The sequence below is a fragment of the Odontesthes bonariensis genome, chromosome 23 (assembly GCF_027942865.1).
Source record: "Odontesthes bonariensis isolate fOdoBon6 chromosome 23, fOdoBon6.hap1, whole genome shotgun sequence".
NCBI classification, from domain to species: domain Eukaryota; kingdom Metazoa; phylum Chordata; class Actinopteri; order Atheriniformes; family Atherinopsidae; genus Odontesthes; species Odontesthes bonariensis.
The window spans coordinates 4,426,947-4,447,330 of NC_134528.1; the positions used below are offsets into that span (position 1 = coordinate 4,426,947).

General features: G+C 44.3%; 2 protein-coding genes across 2 annotated transcripts; both read right to left on the reverse strand.

The window, feature by feature from the left end:
• LOC142373691 (leukocyte cell-derived chemotaxin-2-like) lies at positions 1-4,242 on the reverse strand. The gene is made up of 4 exons (XM_075457063.1): positions 3,955-4,242; positions 1,277-1,388; positions 394-545; positions 1-309 (listed from the first exon to the last, which is right to left on the reverse strand). The coding sequence occupies exons 1-4, from the start codon at positions 3,977-3,979 to the stop codon at positions 143-145; spliced, it is 456 nt and encodes a 151-aa protein (XP_075313178.1). The 5' UTR covers positions 3,980-4,242; the 3' UTR covers positions 1-142.
• A 298-nt stretch (positions 4,243-4,540) lies between these two features.
• On the reverse strand, positions 4,541-19,401 carry bbs1 (Bardet-Biedl syndrome 1). Its single transcript, XM_075457990.1, has 7 exons — positions 19,173-19,401; positions 17,014-17,428; positions 16,239-16,421; positions 10,654-10,785; positions 10,436-10,542; positions 9,540-9,660; positions 4,541-8,266 (listed from the first exon to the last, which is right to left on the reverse strand). Exons 2-7 carry the CDS (start codon positions 17,386-17,388, stop codon positions 7,436-7,438), a joined length of 1,749 nt encoding a protein of 582 aa, XP_075314105.1. The 5' UTR covers positions 17,389-17,428; positions 19,173-19,401; the 3' UTR covers positions 4,541-7,435.
• Between the last annotated feature and the right edge of the window lie 983 nt (positions 19,402-20,384).

Genomic DNA, 20,384 nt, shown 5'->3' on the forward strand with positions numbered 1-20,384 from the left:
TTTTTATATTAGATTGTTTTATTGACTGCTGCCCTGTGGGTCAAACAGTTCAGTACCAACACATAGAGGCCTCGGTTGGTCCGGTCCGGTCCTCTGGGGGCAGAGCGGGCTCTTGGTTGGTGGTCGGGCTCTTCAGGGCTGCTCAGAAGTAACTTGTAGGGTCACTCTTGTCACACATCTGGACATGAACATGTGAGGTGATTCCTGGGTAAACTGTCTGCATGGGCAGCATGGTTCCGATCCTCTCCCCCTTCCTCACTGACCCAGTGGTTCGGTCCGGCCTCACGTAGAACAGTTTGAAACACAGGCCTGCGGGATGAGTCACACCCTCTCAATCAATGAATCAACAATGCAACCAACAACAGGCTCAGAGGGTGTGTGTGGCGGACCCACCCTCTCCTCTCAGGTTGATTCCCTCATCGATGGCCGCCTTTCTGGGATCGTTGTAGACGATGAGTTTTCCCTGCAGCGTCACATCAAACGGAGCGTAGACGGCCGACCCGTCTTGGCACACGATGTCCAGCCCTTCGTGGAGTTTGCCATTCCTGAAAGCAGCGCACATCCAGCCGTTAAAGGGACAGTTCGCCTCTTTTGACATGAAGCTGTGTAACATCCCATATCAGCAACATCATTTCTGAACATCTTCTTACCCCCTGCTGCGTCCTGTGAGCAGAGTTCCAGCCTAGTTTTGGTGTTGATGAAGGTAGTCCGGCTAGTTGGCTGGGGTTTAAAAAATAAAGCGTCTTGCTTCTCAAAACAATATGCGTTCAACAGAGTAATACATTTGCATCACAAAATCGTTCTCCAGGAAAAAGTCAGACCTCACAATTGCTTGGCACTATTTTCTCTCCCTTCATATCAATGCGTACAGCCACCTAGCGATAGCCGCACCTGTCACAGTGTTTGCTGCTCGGTCTGCACGGCAGGCAGTGATATGAAGGGAGAGAAAATAGGGCCAAGAGATTGTGAGGTCTGACTTTTTCCTGGAGAACCATTTTGTGATGCAAATGTATTACTCTTCTGAACACATATTGTTCTGAGAAGCAAGATGCTTTATTTTTTAAACCCCAGCCAACTAGCCGGACTACCTTCATCAACACCAAAACAAGGCTGGAACTCTGCTCACAGGACGCAGCAGGGGGTAAGAAGATGTTCAGAAATGATGTTGCTGATATGGGATGTTACACAGCTTCATGTCAAAAGAGGCGAACTATCCCTTTAACAGCTGCTTTAATCGCCCAGTCAGGCGGCCTCAGTGTGGTTGCTGCTGACTCACCGTCTGGCTCCGTAGTGTCCCTGGCCAAAGCTGTCCGACGTCCTTCTTCTGTTGTTCGGGTTCCCGTTGCAGAGCTGACCGAACTTAACGCCGTCACACACCCACAGCACAGCTGGAGACACACCAACACACGCCGTGAGTCTGATGGGGGTCATGGACCTCAGAACTATTTTCTGAGAGGGGGGCGCACTTATCAATGATTGAGGATTTGATTTGAAGTTCTTTAATAATAGAAGGCAGTTATAAGAGAACTGGAATGGTTGAACGCGGCATCTTTATTGTTAAGAAAATTAAACTTTGACAACTAAATCGAGCCGTTTATGGAACATAACGGCATCATTTGGACCCTTGTCGTTTTTTCAGCATATATGAACACATCCGGGCACAGCAGGTAAAACACACCACAAATGAAACAAGAAAAGTCTGCTGACTCAGGGCTTTCATGCATTGCTCTGTTGAACGTCTGTTCTCGGTTATCAACAGAGTTAAGTCGAAGATCAGAACCACAACGGTCACAGACAGACTGAACAGCATCTCACCGCTCATGTTTGAAAAGGAGCTCGCAGAGGAATTGGACTCTGATGAGATAATTGATGCATTCAAAGCCAAGCCACGCCGCCTTGCCCTGTGAATTCAGTTGCAGCGCAAAGATAGCAGCAAATAAGTTACGTTCTTAACCCAACAGTGGTGTTGTTCAGATGCTGATTAAATGGGTTTGTTAACCATGCGTAATAGTTTGCGCACACGTGCTATGATGTGTTCTTCATCTCTGGGCACTGTGTCACTTTATGTTTTGCAGCGGTTGCATTTCTTCTCTGTTAAAATACATGGTTAATGTGTTATTTTGGAGTTAATAAATTTGAAAAAAAAAAAGGAACACCAGTGTTTTCTTGTGAACACCTAGTATTTTTTTTCTGGCTACGCCACTGCCTGTTATGACAGCTTCATGTTATAAATCTGATCTGCTTTTCTCCTTTAAACTGATAGTGAGGGGAAGTTTGAAAATACCCACAATGCAATGGGAAAATGCATTGAAAAGCACTTAACGAGGCTATTTTGCTGCCCTCATAACTCAGCCATACAGCATCACAGACACATCATTCAAAGTTCATATGTGACAGGAGACTCTCAACTTCTCAGGACCTAGGATTAAAACTGTCTTCAGCAGACCTGTCTTGAGCATTTTGGGGCTCAAACAGCTAATAATCCACCTAATTATGAGGCACTAACAGTCTTCGGGACATCTTTCTGCTATTAAAGGGTTAATTATTTCTTTACACTGTGACTTTAAAACTTTAAGACTTCTTTAAAATAGCTGTTTTTAAATAAGGAAACTCACAGCCTCCAGATTAATGACCCAATTAACAGGTTCAAACCTCTCTAACATCCACAATGTCTTGTAAACCTGGATAAATTGTACCTCAAAATGGAGCTATGTTTGTCTTCTTTCCATCTTTGTGCTGAACCTTATAGTTTTCTCTCAAACCCCACAGTTTCCGCCTGATCATTAGTTCATTCCCCTCACCTGTTTGTTATTGTCACCAGCTGCACCCAGTCACTAATCACTCCCAGTTCCCTATTTAGTTTCCAGTCTCCCCTGTCCTTTTGTGATGTCCTCACCTACCTTGTTACCTGATTGTCGCCCCGCATGCCACGCTACGGCTGCTTGCTTAAGTTAAGTATTTATTCCATGCCATGCCTAGTCGTTTCTTTTGTTTTTCCATCGTCATGTTTTTGTTAACCACGTATTGTTTTTGAATAATAAAACCCAGTTTACCTTTTACATCCTCAGGGTTACACATACCTCACCACCTTTAGCTGGCAAAACAGCTGTTTGTTCTAAAGGGGCACAACCTGTCCTCCTCCGTCTCCGGCTTAGGCCGTCCTTCTGTGTGGTTTCCCTCACTAATGATGCCTAAAGCAGCCAGGTTTCACCATGGCAAGTCCGTATCTCATGATCTTTTTTAGCTTGTTTTTCCTTTAATTGTTTACTTATCTTTTATACTGTACACTGTTGCAACACAATAATTTCCCAAATTGGGATGAATAAAGTACCTATCTGTAAATAACCTGTTTTGGAGACCTCATAACTCAGCCATACGACATCACAGAGACCTCATTCAAAGTTTATGTGACAGGAGACTCTCAGCTTTAACTGAATTAAAGGGTTTGTTGATAGGATGGGCCGTAGATTGGCACCCATCAAAAATGTTCTAGTTCTTATTGTAATTTAGCCAATAATCTGATCCTTTCAGTGTAACCCCTCTGACTCTGAGCGCTCAGAATGGCCAAACATGAGTCTCTCCTGCGTCATGCCTCTGCGTGACTACGGAGAAGCATACTGAGGCCTTTAGTCTCTGCTGCGTCATGCTGCTGCGCAGCCAGCCTGCACAAAGCTGGGAAAGAGCCACGGATGTTGCGACAGATTGCCGAGGCTCAGGCTGCATATCACACCAAAAGCATAGATCTATGCATTAATTATGTAAAAGAGATACATGTAAGTCAGACAAATTTAGTCTAAATTCAGATTCTTTCTCTTTTTAAAGCGTAATGCAGTGTTGGTGATGGTGAACACACTCATTTCTAACACAAAGGTTTGGTCAATGAAGCATTTACAGCAGCCACTGAGGACATGAGACCCAGCCAACGAAGGGCAGCAGCATTTCTCAGGAACTCACCCAGTAAAACGATGATGCTCCTCATCCTCAGACCTCAGTGCTTGATCCAGATGAAGCCTTCCTCCTCGTCCTCGCAGGTTTTATAGGCTGAAGTCTGAACCAGCAGCTGGAAACAAACACACGCTGGAGTTTCCAAAGTTTCCCAACAGCAGGAGGTGATGAAACTCTGGCGTTTACAGAAAGTATCCTCTGGATTTACTCTGGTTGGAGTAACATGCTGAGAGTTGATCTCCTGTTGAAAGGTGGAATCAGGATTACATCAGAGGAGACGCAGGTAAACACACGGAGAGTTGGCCAACAGTGGAAAGCTGTGACCTTCAGACAGCAGCTGTTTGCTGAGGGTTCAGCACAGAGTCGGCAGGCTGCAGGACTCACCCAGAAGGCCCCAAAGCTTTTTAACCCTCTATGGTACGCATTATGATCCCCGTTGGTAAAAAAATGTTTTGGGTGTTTTTTTTGTTTTTTTTGTCTTAAAATAGACCAAGTAAACTCAATCAAGAGACATTTTCAAAAAATATTATGTTTTTAGGGTTTGTTGCCATACGGCAACACGGTACGATAGTGGAAAGTAATGAAAACAAGAGAGTTTTGTTTAAAATTTTAATAACATTTATTTAAAAACTCACGTTATAGTCTCAACAAGCCCCACTAGCCTGAACAGTTAAGAATGCATCCTATTTGAAAGTAAAAACCATTTAAAAAGACATTTGTCATAGTTTAATTCAAATTGTTGTGCTATGTCACTGTGTGCTATAGCGACTTGGAGATCTACACTGCTGAACCAGTCATCAAAAAACAGCTTGTGGGACTGGTTGGCTCTCAAGTCGTAAAACGATGTTGCCAGTTGCACACTTAATCCTAATTCATCTTCACTACCATCTACTGGGAGGGCTAGTTTTGCTTTCTACCGTGACGAACCATAAAATATTGTATTCATTCTGTAAATGGAAGAAAGATGTGTCAAATATCATCATATGTAATGCTGAAAGGACTCACAAAGTGCATTATTATAGTAGACTGTAGAAGATCAGTGTACACCAATGAAATTTCTATTAACTTTACTACAACAGTCAAATGTGTATCTGTCAAATTGATGGACCTGAATAAATAACTAAATGATTCTACATGGTAGTGGAGCCTGAGTCCATAAAGTTTACAATATGCTTTTGAACAACATAGGCCTATAACTACATACAAAATGTTATCAACATGCCAGGCTAGCAATTCATAATGGTACGGTGTTGCCACATGGCAACATACACATTTTAACATTTTTCTATTATTTAATGATCAAGTACAGTGCAATAAACTACAGAATAATGAACTTAACTCACCTTTTATTGAATATATATTTTTTTACCAGTTGAAAAATGTCATTAAAACACTTTTTTAGCTGTTTTTGAGGAGTCAAATGTTGAGGCTCCTCCCTGTGAAGATGTCTGCAGAAAAGGGGTTCAAAATGGCCTCCAGAAAGTCATGTGACAGATTTAAACACTGCTATTGGTTTACTTAGAACCCCACCTCTCTTTTAATGCATTGCATCATAACTGGGTATGTATTGTCTATGATTAGAAGGCTTAAAATGGGTTTATTGCCAAATGGCAACATCGTACCATAGAGGATTAACTGTGTGAGCTGGTGAATCATGTTGTGTTGCACCAGATCTGATCTTTTATTCTCAGGGAAGTTCAGCTAACACGAGGCAGCTCTGTGTGTTGGAAACACTCCAGAAGTAAAAATCTGCTTCATTTCAGTCTGTAAAACAGTTAAACTCCTCAAACATTAACATCTGCCTCAAACAGGAACTTATCCTGAGGAAATTCATCCAAAAATAGTGGAAATAAAAGCTTTATAGCGACTGTAAAGACGAACTCCACCCAACCTGAAACATGTGACCTCACCCGAGGGACAGAGCACCTGATCCCTTAGATCTTATAAGTATGAGGAAATTATCAGGAGACGCGTCGTGTTCCCGTTGATCGTGCTGATTCCTGCCTGGCTGCACACCATGCTGAGATATGCCAAGTTTTCAGCTAACAGCTCTTTGGGAATCACCTTGTTGCTGCAGAAATCCTGTTTTCTGTCTGTCACACTGTGTTATCGTTGCTGTTTTTCACACATGCAGCTAAAGAAATGGGAACAAATCTTAATTCCAGTCTAAAACCCACAAAGAGCTTCTAGATTATTCATTTCTGGCGGCATAAAGCAGTTTAATCATTAAATTTATATTAATTGTTCCATAATCAGTCATTAGATTATATCTTATATTCCTTTTTTAAGCTTTAAATTGAATCTTTTTTACTTTTTCTTGATGTTGAATAACATATTCTTATTATTGTCTGTTTTCTTTCCTACTTTTCTACTTTTAGACGTGATAACGTTCATTATTTTGGGATTAGGATTTTTTTTAAACTGAATTTCTTATATTAATTTGACTCTTTTGGTAACTGAAAGCAGTTTTAACGTAAATGTACAAAAAAGTTGAAACTATGAAGCTGTTTATCACACATGCAGCTAAAGAAATGGGAACAAATGATGTGTCTCTGTGACAGGCTGCTGGGAACAAAGAGCCTAAAGATCCAGTTTAAAATGGCTTCTTTGCTAAGTTGGACACAACACTGGTTCATCCCTTGAGTTAGGAGCCTTTTTCCTGCCTGAATGGTTCATAGCTCAGAGTTAAGTGGCTTAACAAAGAAAAACACATTCCTCTGAAGATGCTCAGGTACAAGGACTGAAGATGAGGGAAGAAGCAGAAAATGTCCAAAGAGAAACTCTGAGAGAGCTTCAGGAAGCTGCAGAACTGCTGATCAGGACTCTTACAGTGAGTATCACTGGCGCTGCATCCCTCTATCTTTGGTTTTATCTTCTGAAGTCGAACTTAAAACAACTGGTCTGTGAATATTTATATATAAATATAAAGCTGTTAAAGTTTAAAATGTTAAAGGTTCCGGCTGTCTGAACACCAAAAGAAAACGTCTGAAATGTCAACATTTAGGTGGAAAGATTTAAAACACCTGATAAAGTTTGGAGCCGTTTCCAAACCATGAAAGGATTTTCATTAAACTTATTAAAAACAGGAATATTTATGGTGCCTGAAGGAGGGTTGGTGGTTCGATCCCCAGCTTCACGCTTTGTGTGTGTGTGTGTGTGTGAATGGGCTTGTGGTGTGAAACCAGTTTCAGGGGTACAGCTGGATTGGTACGGCTTTAATCTGATGGGGCTCACATGAACTGAAACCGTTGCTATTCAAACGTCACCTTCTACTTTCCACACAGGTTTCCTGGGTTTTTACACATTAATTTGATGGAGCAGAGAAGCTAACGCAGTTCATTTAGAGTTCTGACGTCTGAATTCATCTATCGAGGACGGCCGAGCTGGAGAAAATGCATCTTTAAGCCGAAATGTTCCACTTCTACGCCTACAGGCCAGCTGCGATGGAGGGTCCATCAGCGGGACCGAGGTCTGCCGCCGCCGCCGGGCTTCAGTTGAGCGCCAGGCCCTCGCTGACGGGCATGTTGATGTGAGCCGTCAGCAGTGGCGAGCTCTTGCCCTCGTGCAGCACGAACACCTTGATGATGTCAGAGATGCCCTTGTCGCTGGTGCACTCCACGAAGGTCTCCACGGGGTAGATGAGTCCAGGCACCAGCAGGGGCACCCTCAGGTAGGGGTTCCTCATCCTGTAGAGGCTCTCGTCGTACAGGAAGCTGATGGCCAGGTTCATGACGGGCCGGCAGGCCGCCGTGTTCTGGACGTTCAGGGTCAGCTTGAAGGACGGGCCCAAACCCTGCACCACGGCGTTCATCTTGAGCGGCTCGGAGAGGCTGGCGGACATGGGCGTCAGGCTGGACTCCAGCGCCTTCATGTAGGCTTTGGCGGCGGCCAGGCGCATGCGGCTCAGGTCCATCTGGAAGGCGCGGTGCATGGCCAGGCCGTTCTCGCGCTCCCTCAGCGTCTGGTCCACGTACAGTTTGGTCTTCTTGGGCACATTGAGGCGGACGCTCTGGGCCAGTGGCGGGCCGGGGGCGCAGTCCCGGTCGTCAAACACCGCCGTCCTCTTCAGGATCTTCACCATCAGGCCGCCTCCCTTTGTGGTCATGATGAGCGTCCCGTCCTCGCGCCCGTACCGGCCGAAGCAGATGCTGGTCACCGCGTCGGGCGCTTTGATGACGCTCAGCAGGTTCTTGTCCCGGTACAAATGCACCTCGCAGTTGGCCAGGCCCACCAGAACTGCCTGGAAGCCCCGGGTGGGGAGGTCCATGGTGGCCATGGTGGTGATGGGGGCAGGCAGGCCGGTCTTCCAGAGCTTCTTCCCCTGAGGACACAAACACAAAGAGCTTTATTCCAGCGTCCTCTGAATAACCGGGAAACGAGACACTGTGGTGAGTGTTTCTGAGTGTGAACCCTGTGGAAGAACCAAACCCACAACCTCACCCGCTCTGGGACATTAAAGTCCTTTCCTTCTGAGGAGAGTGCCACCCAAATGTCTCCTAACCAGAGGTGGGTAGTAATCAGTTACAGTTACTGGAGTAAGTTTTTGACAAAATTATACTTCCAGGAGTAGTTTTAAATCTCTATACTTTTTACTTTTCCTTGAGTAGATGTGTGCAGCAGAAACTGTCCTCTTACTCCGCTACATTAGGCTACAATGAGCTGGTTACTTTTCTTCTTACCTCTTTGGTATTCTACGCCTCATTATTTTTATCCCCCCGCGTACGCCTCATTTTAATGTTTTATTCTGACAGAGAGAGAGACTTCCGCCAAAGGCTCTACCACCTGACTGTGTTCCACCAATCAGACGCAGCCGTGCAGTCTGGTCACGTGACCGTACTCGATCTCAGCGGCGGGGCGGGTTAGCTTTAGCATTAGCAGTCGTAGCAAACAAACAAAGAAACAGATGAAAAATGTCAGAACCAACGGTGGGAAATGAAGACGCAGACGAGGCCTCATACTGAAAGCATGTTTACCTTACAAAGAGTGAGAAACAGCAGCTACATTATGTGTCTTCTGTGGCAACCAAAACAAACGCACATTTCAGCAGAAACTCAACATCTAACTTGAGGAAACATGTAGCGCTAAGTTTCCTAAACTCGTTTTTCCCCCATGGATAGGTGAATGTTTGTTTTTTAGGTTACATATGGGTTACATATGTTTTAAACATTTCTTATTTATTTTATAAGTCTCTTATTTTTTATTGAAGTAATTGAATTTACCTGGATTATTTTAATTTAAGCTATTTTGTAATTAATTCATTTTAATTTATTTTATCAATTGGATGAACTCTAATTTGCCTAAAGATGATTATTTAGTATTTTTGTCTGTCTGATTGAATGCTTGTGTTAACAAATAAATCAGACGTTACTCAACAGTTACTCAGTACTTGAGTAGTTTTTTCACCGAGCACTTTTTTACTTTGACTCAAGTAATTATTTGGATGAATACTTTTTACTTTTACTTGAGTACAGTTTTTGGCTGCTCCACCCACCTCTGCTCCTCAATGGGCTCGATGATGAACCAAACTCCTGCCCTCCTCCAGAGGAGAGGCCCCACATCCACCCACCAGAACACAGAACTCCGTCACACTTTACCTTCTGCGTGAAGCCCTGCAGACTCTCGTCGGTGCAGCCGACCACCACGTTCTTCCCAACCCTCACCAGACCCACCGGGTGGGACGGCAGCTCGATGCAGTACTTCGGTTTGTCCGACTCCCTGAACGGCGGCAGCACAAAGGTCGGTCAGCTTTAAAGGGATAGTTCGCCTCTTTTGACATGACGCTGTATAACATCCCATATCAGCAACATCATTTCTGAACATCTTCTTACCCCCTGCTGCGTCCTGTGAGCAGAGTTCCAGCCTCGTTTTGGTGTTGATGAAGGTAGTCCGGCTAGTTGGCTGGGGTTTAAAAAATAAAGGATTTTCTTTCTCAAAACAATATGCGTTCAACAGAGTAATACATTTACATCACAAAATGGTTCTCCAGGAAAAAGTCAGACCTCACAATCGCTTGGAGCTTTTTTTGCCTCCCTTGATATCAATGCGTACAGCCGCGCCTGTTACGGTGTTTGCTGCTCGGTCTGCACAGCAGGCAGTGATACGAAGGGAGAGAAAATAGGGCCAAAAGATTGTGAGGTCTGACTTTTTTCTGGAGAACCATTTTGTGATGCAAATGTATTACTCTGTTGAACGCATATTGTTTTGAGAAGCAAGACGCTTTATTTTTTAAACCCCAGCCAACTAGCCGGACTAACTTCATCAACACCAAAACGAGGCTGGAACTCGGCTCACAGGACGCAGCAGGGGGTAAGAAGATGTTCAGAAATGATGCTGCTGATATGGGATGTTATACAGCTTCATGTCAAAAGAGGCGAACTGTCCCTTTAAGCAATCCGTTAGCCCCAAAGATCAGAGCTACGGGACCACGTGAGGGTCGATAATACAGCGGCTGTGTTGTGTGGAACCCTGAGAGTCCACAGGTGTGTCTCACCTGCGCAGGACGTAGATGTTGCCGTTGCGACACGCCACCGTGATGCGAAATTCCACGTCGAACTGACCCGTGACGTCCATCATGGTGGGAGCGGCAGGCAGCGACATCTAGGGCAGTCACACAGAGGTGTTAGCTCAATTCAGCTTTTAGGCTGGACTCAGTGCTAAAGGGAGGGAGGCCCAGCATGGACCCCTGCGGACCACCTGAGGAGAGTTCACCTTGGACAGGATGATGAAAGCTTCGGGGTCCAGGACGAAGACGTCGCTGCTCTCTGTACCGATCACCAGACAGCTGACACCGTCCTCGTCCGCCGTGCTCTTCTTCAGAGTCCCGATGCAGGTGATGACCGTCTGAAGGAGGAAGAGGAGGGATGAAGGTGAGCGGGAACCAGGGATCTCTGATTGGTCCAAAACTACAATACAGCAGGGATCTCTGAATGGTCCAAAATGACTACAATACAGCGGGGATCTCTGATTGGTCCAAAATGACTACAATACAGCGGGGATCTCTGATTGGTCCAAAATGACTACAATACAGCGGGGATCTCTGATTGGTCCAAAATGACTACAATACAGCGGGGATCTCTGATTGGTACAAAATGACTACAATACAGCGGGGATCTCTGATTGGTACAAAATGACTACAATACAGCGGGGATCTCTGATTGGTCCAAAATGACTACAACACAGTGGGGATCTCTGATTGGTCCAAAATGATTACATACAGAAGAGATCTCTGATTGGTCCAAAACTACAACACAGTGGGGATCTCTGATTGGTCCAAAATGACTACAACACAGTGGGGATCTCTGATTGGTCCAAAATGATTACATACAGAAGGGATCTCTGATTGGTCCAAAACTACAACACAGTGGGGATCTCTGATTGGTCCAAAATGATTACATACAGAAGGGATCTCTGATTAGTCCAAAACTACAATACAGCGGGGATCTCTGATTGGTCCAAAATGACTACAACACAGTGGGGATCTCTGATTGGTCCAAAATGATTACATACAGAAGGGATCTCTGATTGGTCCAAAACTACAACACAGTGGGGATCTCTGATTGGTCCAAAATGACTACAACACAGTGGGGATCTCTGATTGGTCCAAAATGATTACATACAGAAGGGATCTCTGATTAGTCCAAAACTACAATACAGCGGGGATCTCTGATTGGTCCAAAATGACTACAACACAGTGGGGATCTCTGATTGGTCCAAAATGATTACATACAGAAGAGATCTCTGATTGGTCCAAAACTACAACACAGTGGGGATCTCTGATTGGTCCAAAATGACTACAACACAGTGGGGATCTCTGATTGGTCCAAAATGATTACATACAGAAGGGATCTCTGATTGGTCCAAAACTACAACACAGTGGGGATCTCTGATTGGTCCAAAATGATTACATACAGAAGGGATCTCTGATTAGTCCAAAACTACAATACAGCGGGGATCTCTGATTGGTCCAAAATGACTACAACACAGTGGGGATCTCTGATTGGTCCAAAATTGTTCTAGAATGCGCTGCTGAGGGTGGCAGCATGTTGGAGTAGCTCTGTACCTCACATTGAGATTTTTCTTTTTCTCTAAATTTCATTCCTGTTATTTCTTGGAAGAAATTGCATTTTTTGGACAACTGTTCCTTCCTGCCTTGGATGCTGTGCAGCTGGATTAATTTTTCCCAATACTTTTGTATATTTTACTCTTTTGTCATGATGCATCACCATAGCAACAAGGTGGTTTACAACAGGGAGCAGCTGAATAACATTGGAAAAGCAGAAATAATTCAACAACTGAAGCCAGAAATCCCACTGGAATTGAAAAGGAGGCGTCGTGGATGCAGAGCAGGAGCAAAGAGGAGAGAAAGAAAGAAGAAGTTCAAACCATCTCTGCCATCCTGCATCATGGGAAATGTAAGATCGTTAGCTAACAAGTTGGATGAACTTTTAGCCTTGATAAGGACTCAGCAAGAATATCGGGAATGTAGCATTATGTGTTTTACTGAGACATGGCTACAGGCTCATATACCCGACTCCAGCGTCTCTCTGCCGGGCTTCCTGACTGTACGAGCAGATCGAGATATAAAGACTAGCATGAAAAGGAAAGGGGGTGGATTGGCAGTGCTTGTCAACAACAGATGGTGTCACCCAGGACATGTTACTGTGAAGAGTCGTCTCTGCAGTCCTGACATTGAACTATTGGCAGTAAGTTTTCGTCCATATTATTTGCCAAGAGAGTTCACCAGTGTTGTTTTGGTGGCTGTTTATATTCCACCATCAGCTGTTGCCGACACTGCATGTGATGTCATCAGTTCCGTTGTTGCTAAGATACAGACTCAACACCCCAATTCTTTTGTGGCAATATCTGGTGATTTTAATCATGCCTCACTCTCTGCTACACTGCCAACTTTTCAACAGTTTGTCAGCTGCTCTACCAGAGAAAACAAGACATTGGATTTGTTTTACACAAATGTCAAGGATTCATACATTTCCAAATCAAGACCTCCCCTGGGAAAATCAGATCACAACCTTGTTTTTCTCTGTTCAGCATATAAACCCCTTGTTCAGAGACTACCTGTCACAAAAAAGACTGTTAGAAAATGGTCAGAGGAAGCTGAAGAAGCCTTACAGGGTTGTTTTGATGCAACCGATTGGATTTCTCTTTGTAAGCCACATGGAGAGGACATTAATGCCATGACTGAGTGTGTGACTGACTATATAAACTTCTGTGTGGACAACACCATCCCCACCAGAACAGTGAGATGCTTCCCTAATAACAAACCCTGGATCACCAGTGAGCTAAAGGAACTATTGAACAAGAAAAAAAGAGCCTTTAGGGAGCGAGACAGGGAGTTACTGAGGAGTATACAGAAGCAGCTCAAAGTCAAGATCAGAGAGAGCAAGGAGGTGTATAGAAAAAAACTTGAGAGTAAACTGCAGAGGAACAATATCAGAGATGTGTGGTCAGGAATGAAGAAGATCACAGGCCTCAAGCAGAGGGAGGATCGGATGGATGGAAGTCTGGACAGAGCAAATGAGCTGAACACATTCTTCAACAGGTTCAGTTCAGGAACAAGCTCACCATCCTCTCCTCCTGTTCCCAGCCAAAGAGACATCCCACCCTCCTCTGACCCACAGCTTTCCTGTAACATCTCCACCTCCACCTCAGTCATGGATTCTTCTGCTTCCACTAGTTTGTTTTCAACCCAATCAGGAGATGCTGCTGTCCCCTTTGCCTCCCCCTCCCACTTTTCTGTTTCTAGAAGTCAGGTGAAGAGGCAGTTGGAAAGACTGAACCGGAACAAGGCTGCAGGTCCAGATGGTGTCAGCCCCCGAGTCCTGAAGGCCTGTGCAGAGCAGCTCTGTGGGATTCTGCAACACCTTTTCAACCTTAGCTTGACCCAAGAGAAGGTACCACTGTTGTGGAAGACATCCTGTCTGGTTCCGGTACCAAAGAAAACTCACCCCTCAGACATCAATGATTACAGACCTGTTGCCCTGACATCCCACATCATGAAGGTCCTGGAGAGACTCCTGCTGACTCACCTGTGTAAGCAAACCAGCACATATCAGGACCCCCTGCAGTTTGCTTATCGCCATGGAGTTGGAGTTGAAGACGCTATAATACACCTGCTTCAACAAACCCACTGTCATCTGGACAAAGCAGGCAGCACTGTGAGGATCATGTTCTTTGATTTCTCCAGTGCATTTAACACAATCCAGCCTGATCTGCTTAGTCTGAAACTCCAGAAGACTCAGGTGGAGGCCTCAACAATCACCTGGATTAATGACTACCTGACAAACAGACCACAGTTTGTCAGACTGAAGAATTGTGTGTCTAACCAGGTGATCAGCAGCACAGGGGCACCACAGGGGACTGTACTCTCACCATTCCTTTTCACTCTGTACACTTCAGACTTCCAGTACAAGTCAGACTCCTGTCATCTACAGAAATATTCAGATGACTCTGCAGTTGTCGGGTGTATCAGAGATGGACAAGAAGCTGAGTACAGAGAGCTGGTGGACCGCTTTGTGGCATGGTGTGGGAACAATCATCTCATCTTGAATGTTAACAAAACAAAGGAGATGATTGTAGATTTCAGGAGAAACAGGGTCAGATCAAACCCTGTTAACATCATGGGAGAAGAAGTGGAGGTGGTTGAGGAATATAAATACCTTGGTGTTCATGTGGACAACAGACTGGACTGGAGACACAACAGTGAAGCCATCTACAAGAAAGGACAGAGCAGACTGTACTTCTTGAGGAAGCTAAGGTCCTTCAAGGTTTGCAACAAGATGTTGCAGATCTTCTACAAGTCTGTTGTTGAGAGCGTCATTTCCTCTTGCGTCATCTGTTGGGGCAGCAGCATCAGAACCAGGGACCTAAAAAGACTCAACAACCTGATAAGGAAGGCTGGTTCTGTTCTGGGGACGACTGTGGAACCTCTGGAGACAATAATGCAAAGAAGGATTTTGCATAAAATCAAGAGAATTATGGACAACTCTGAACATCCTCTCCATGAGACTGTTATTGGAAAACAGAGTCTCTTCAGTCAAAGGCTTCTTCAGTTTGGATGCAAAACGGACCGCTACAGGAAATCTTTCCTGCCCACAGCCATCAGCATCTATAATAACTCTTTGATTTAATTGAGCTACATCAACATTTAATTTCCCTCTGGGATAAATAAAGTATTTTTGAATTTTGAATTTGAATTGAATTTGAAAATGATTACATACAGAAGGGATCTCTGATTGGTCCAAAACTACAACACAGTGGGGATCTCTGATTGGTCCAAAATGACTACAACACAGTGGGGATCTCTGATTGGTCCAAAATGATTACATACAGAAGGGATCTCTGATTAGTCCAAAACTACAATACAGCGGGGATCTCTGATTGGTCCAAAATGACTACAACACAGTGGGGATCTCTGATTGGTCCAAAATGATTACATACAGAAGGGATCTCTGATTGGTCCAAAACTACAACACAGTGGGGATCTCTGATTGGTCCAAAATGACTACAACACAGTGGGGATCTCTGATTGGTCCAAAATGATTACATACAGAAGGGATCTCTGATTGGTCCAAAACTACAATACAGCGGGGATCTCTGATTGGTCCAAAATGATTACAATACAGCAGGGATCTCTGATTTTGTCCAAAATGACTACAATACAGCGGGGATCTCTGATTTGGTCCAAAATGATTACAATACAGCGGGGATCTCTGATTGGTCCAAAATGATTACAATACAGCAGGGATCTCTGATTGGTCCAAAATGATTACAATACAGCAGGGATCTCTGATTGGTCCAAAATGATTACAATACAGCAGGGATCTCTGATTGGTCCAAAATGATTACAATACAGCGGGGATCTCCAATTGGTCCAAAATGATTACAATACAGCGGGGATCTCTGATTGGTCCAAAATGATTACAATACAGCAGGGATCTCCGATTGGTCCAAAATGATTACAATACAGCAGGGATCTCTGATTGGTCCAAAACTACAATACAGCGGGGATCTCTGATTGGTCCAAAACTACAATACAGCGGGGATCTCTGATTGGTCCAAAATGATTTACTCGTTGCATTAATGGTTTTGTCAGAATAAGTTATATAAAAAAGGATTTGATGTTTTTGGAAGTTAAACGTTGCTGCAGACATGAATTCAGTCTGTTATGTGGCAGCAGAAAAGTGTCGGTCCGCAGGGATTCTGGAGAATAAACACTGAACTGTCGGATCAGATGGAACCAGCAGACGTTATTACAGACGCAGTGACGGGAGGATTACCTGCCGCCTGATTGGCTGCTGCTTGTGCAGTTGGACAAACTCGTCCATGTCGCCGGCGTCCAAAGACAGGAAGCTGAGCGAGCGCACGGACAGCGGGACGTCGGCCTTCTTCCTGAAGCTCTCCAACATCTCCTTCAGAGTCAGGTGATCGATCTGACCCTCCTTCACCTGCTGCCACACGTCCTGACCAATCAGAGCACAGCAGCTTGTCACAGGTCAGATAACGGGACGTTTCTGGTGTCCACACAAAAAACACGTCAGGAGAGAATTAAAGGACTAAAAACAGAGAGCAGATGAAAATGTGATGAAAAAGGGTTTTATTCTCCTTAATCAAATAGTTTTCACTTCATCAAAGGGAAAAGTAGAAACCTATTCTATGGTCATACGATTTAAAAATACATAAAGGGACAGTTCGCCTCTTTTGACATGAAGCTGTATGACATCCCATATCAGCAACATCATTTCTGAACATCTTCTTACCCCCTGCTGCGTCCTGTGAGCAGAGTTCCAGCCTCGTTTTGGTGTTGATGAAGGTAGTCCGGCTAGTTGGCTGGGGTTTAAAAAATAAAGAAGATGTTCATAAATGATGTTGCTGATATGGGATGTCATACAGCTTCATGTCAAAAGAGGCGAACTGTCCCTTTAATTACTTAGCAGCATGTTTTACGCCATGAGATGTTTTCATGACGTAAACCTTTGTGTGAGAACCTTAAACCTAAAGAGTAGCGGCTGACATCAGGAGGACGCGCCCGGCGTCAGTCAGGCGAACACCGACCTGCTCCAGCGCGTTGACCTCCAGGCCCGGCAGCGTGAACTTGAAGTACGGACGCAGGTTTTTGTAGACGTAGATGCAGGGTCCGGAGGCCACGGCGACCGCGGGGATGCGAGGCTCATGCAGGTCCATGAAGAAGGCCACGAGGCCGGAGGGCAGGTCCAGCAGCGTGCTCTCGCTCATCAGCGCCGTGCCCCGGTACACCTTCAGCTTCATGCCGGACGAGCCGGTGCCCAGGTCGCCCACCACCAGCCGGCTCTCCCCGTCCCCGCTCAGGTCTGCCAGGTCCACGCAGGACGAGAAGGTGTAGAGACCGGCCACTGGGTCGTAGTGGGCGTCCAGCCACCTCCCCCCATCACCGGACTCCACAGAGGACATGACAGCAGGACGCAGTCAGACACGGGAGGAGCGGCTCGTCCTGCACACGAGAACATCTGTCACAACTTACAGTTTTTACAAGGGCAGCGATTAACATGTTTAATCTAATTAATCACATGATTTCCCTGATTAATCACGATTAATCGCATTTGTATGCAGAATCTAGAAATGAATCCAAAAGTAGCGTATAGCTTTTAGCATTTAGTTTTATTTTAAATGTGCTGCCATATGAATGAAAGTGCCATAACATTTGTTGTGCAAACACACTTTTAACATCAGCATCTTTCTGTAGTTTTTATGTAGAAGCCTCGCTCCACTGTCTGTTTCCTTGAATGACTTGCTGCTATCAGTTGTGTGTTTTGCCTTTAAGTGATATTTTAGACTGGAACTACTACGCTGAGAAGACAATTCAACTTGGCAGTGTTTACAGATGACTTTGGTTCTGTCGACTCCGCCGTCTGGAAGAACTTTAAAATGAAAATGGCCGAGTAAAAGTTCCGTACCCTTCTCCAGGTTTGGTGGATCCGCTGATTACTTTCTTTTCCTGTTCCACAGCAGACAGCAACAGACTTTTACAAAATAAAAGCCTGTGAGCAACAGTCTTTTACAAAATAAAAGCCTGTGAGCAACAGACTTTTACAGAATAAAAGCCTGTGAGCAACAGACTTTTACAATAATGAAATGAATAATAAAACAGGTCCGTGGCGTAGTGGGTTTAGCATCCGACGGCCCTGAGCTGCATGTTGTTCCCCCTCTCTCTGCCCAAATTTTTTTTAATAAAAAAAAATAAATAAATAAATAGTAAAACCTGCGTTTATGCACAATAAAATATTTATCGGCGTTAAATAATTAACGAGTTAACTCGCCCAGCCCTAGTTTTCACCATTCACCAGGGGCTGGTTCCCTTCCAGCCGACAGACACCACGCTTCACTTATACAGTTAGAGGCAGCAGTGGAATGTGAGCCTGCATGGCCTCAGAATGTGACAGAGTGAGCCAATAAAACTGGGAAAACAACGATTTGTTGTTTACTTCACAAAGATTTTCTAAAGGACACATTTTGATGGTAAAGAGACGATTAATCTCTGCATTATGGACACGTTTCAAACCAAGTGTTTAAGCTCAGTTATCATCACAGCTGCTCCTCAGCAGCCTGTTTAAAGGGAACAGAGGAGAAGCAACCCCAGGCTGATCAGAAGGACGGTGGGACGGTAGGAAAGAGCCAAAGAAACCATCCTGACCCATTCAAGATGAGCTCTGAGGTCAACAATGGATGAAGACCCAGGAGGGCTCCACTGCTGACAGAAAGCACAGAAAAGCCAGACTGCAGTTCCCCAGAATGCCTGAGGACAAGCGTCAGCTTTGAGTTTACACGAGGAAAAATGAAGCTTAAAATATAGAGCTGTGAAGACCACCAAAGGCATGCTGGAGCTCAGCATCCTGCCCAGAGTCAGAAAGCTCAGCCTCACTCGCAGGCCAAGGGCCCCAAACATGCAGCTGAAGCGCCGGCCCTTTGTTAAGTAGCCCTCTGTGAACCCGGGCCTGAATCCTAATGAACATCAGTGGAAAGGTATGAAAGCCCCCAGCAGAGTGGGCCTGCAGTACCTGCTGGTGTCACTGTGCCGGCAGTGAATGCTGCAGAACATCTTAAACTCAACATCCATTTTGTCCAAAAAGTCTGATTTGTGTGAAATATGTTTTAAACAACAAAGGAGGGTTAGTGTAAAGTTTTATTTTACATTCATTACCTTAGTATAAATAACAGCCCCACCCCTCCCGGCTCACCGTTGTCAGGGAAACCAGGTCGCCGCGTCCCTTCGCAGCTGCCGTCTTCAGCCTTTTTTCTGCCGTTTATCGCGAAGTTCTGAGACGCCGCTTCAAGAAAAACGTCAGAGACAGTTTGTCGGAGTCAGGCCGATCTTGTTCGGGTATTAAAGCCCCAGCTAGCTGCTGTTTCTGAGGCTCTAATCCTCAAATCGGCTTCCAGCTCCGCGGGTCCTCCTCCACCTTCACCCGTGGTCCCCATCTGATGACGTCACTTTCACTCGCCATTGTTTACCTTTTATCTTCTTGATTTTTTTTCGATATATGACTTAATCTTTAACCTTTTCATCAAGGAGCTCTATTTGTATTTGGATTGTGTGAAATGTTCAAAGGTGTTACAGCCAAAGAGAAACGCAGCTTCCTGCCAAATATCAGGAAATCATCGTTGTTCCAATGAACAAAAGAGAAGGTTACTGTCTTCTGTTCGAACAAAGTTGAGCTGGTTCCACCTCACTTTCCCTTCGAACAGGCGTCTGTTCATTTGTGTTTGGTAAAGTGAGTCTGACAAGGTTTAAAAAGAAGTCCTGTTTTAACTCTGTGTGTTCCTGTCATGATATTTTGGAGTGATTTACAAAGGAATCTGAAAACATATCTTAGAAGATAAGTTTTTCCTAAAGAACCCTTTTTTTAAAATTGAAATTGAACTACCTAGACTTTACCTGTAACAAGCAGCATGTCAGTAAGTGACTTTTTATATTTGACCAGATTTCATATTCACAGCATGAAATCCCTGAAGAGGAATACCGTGTAATCTCACATTCAGATAAGCAGAAATATGCTTTTATTTCCCAACTTTGTCAAATGAAAAAGCCTGAATAAAAAACAAATATGGATTATAAATGAATGCACAGCTTTCAACATTCAACCCTCCCTGTCTGATAAATGTAACATCCTTATGTGCACGTTTATCTTTTTAATGTTCACACTTTCCATGTTTTATGTTGTCTTGAAGTTATGTTCTAAAGTTCATTTGAAAAACATGAATTCGCCACAGAAAACAGATAAATGAGAATATATCAGTATTTGAGCTTTTAAATTACAAACTTTATAAAGAATACAAGGTTTTCTTTAGTCCTTAAAGTCCAGAAAATGTGTGATTCTTTTTCTGATAAATGAAGATTAAATCAATCGATTTGTGTTTTTCAGAAACATTTATTAAAATAATATATTTGA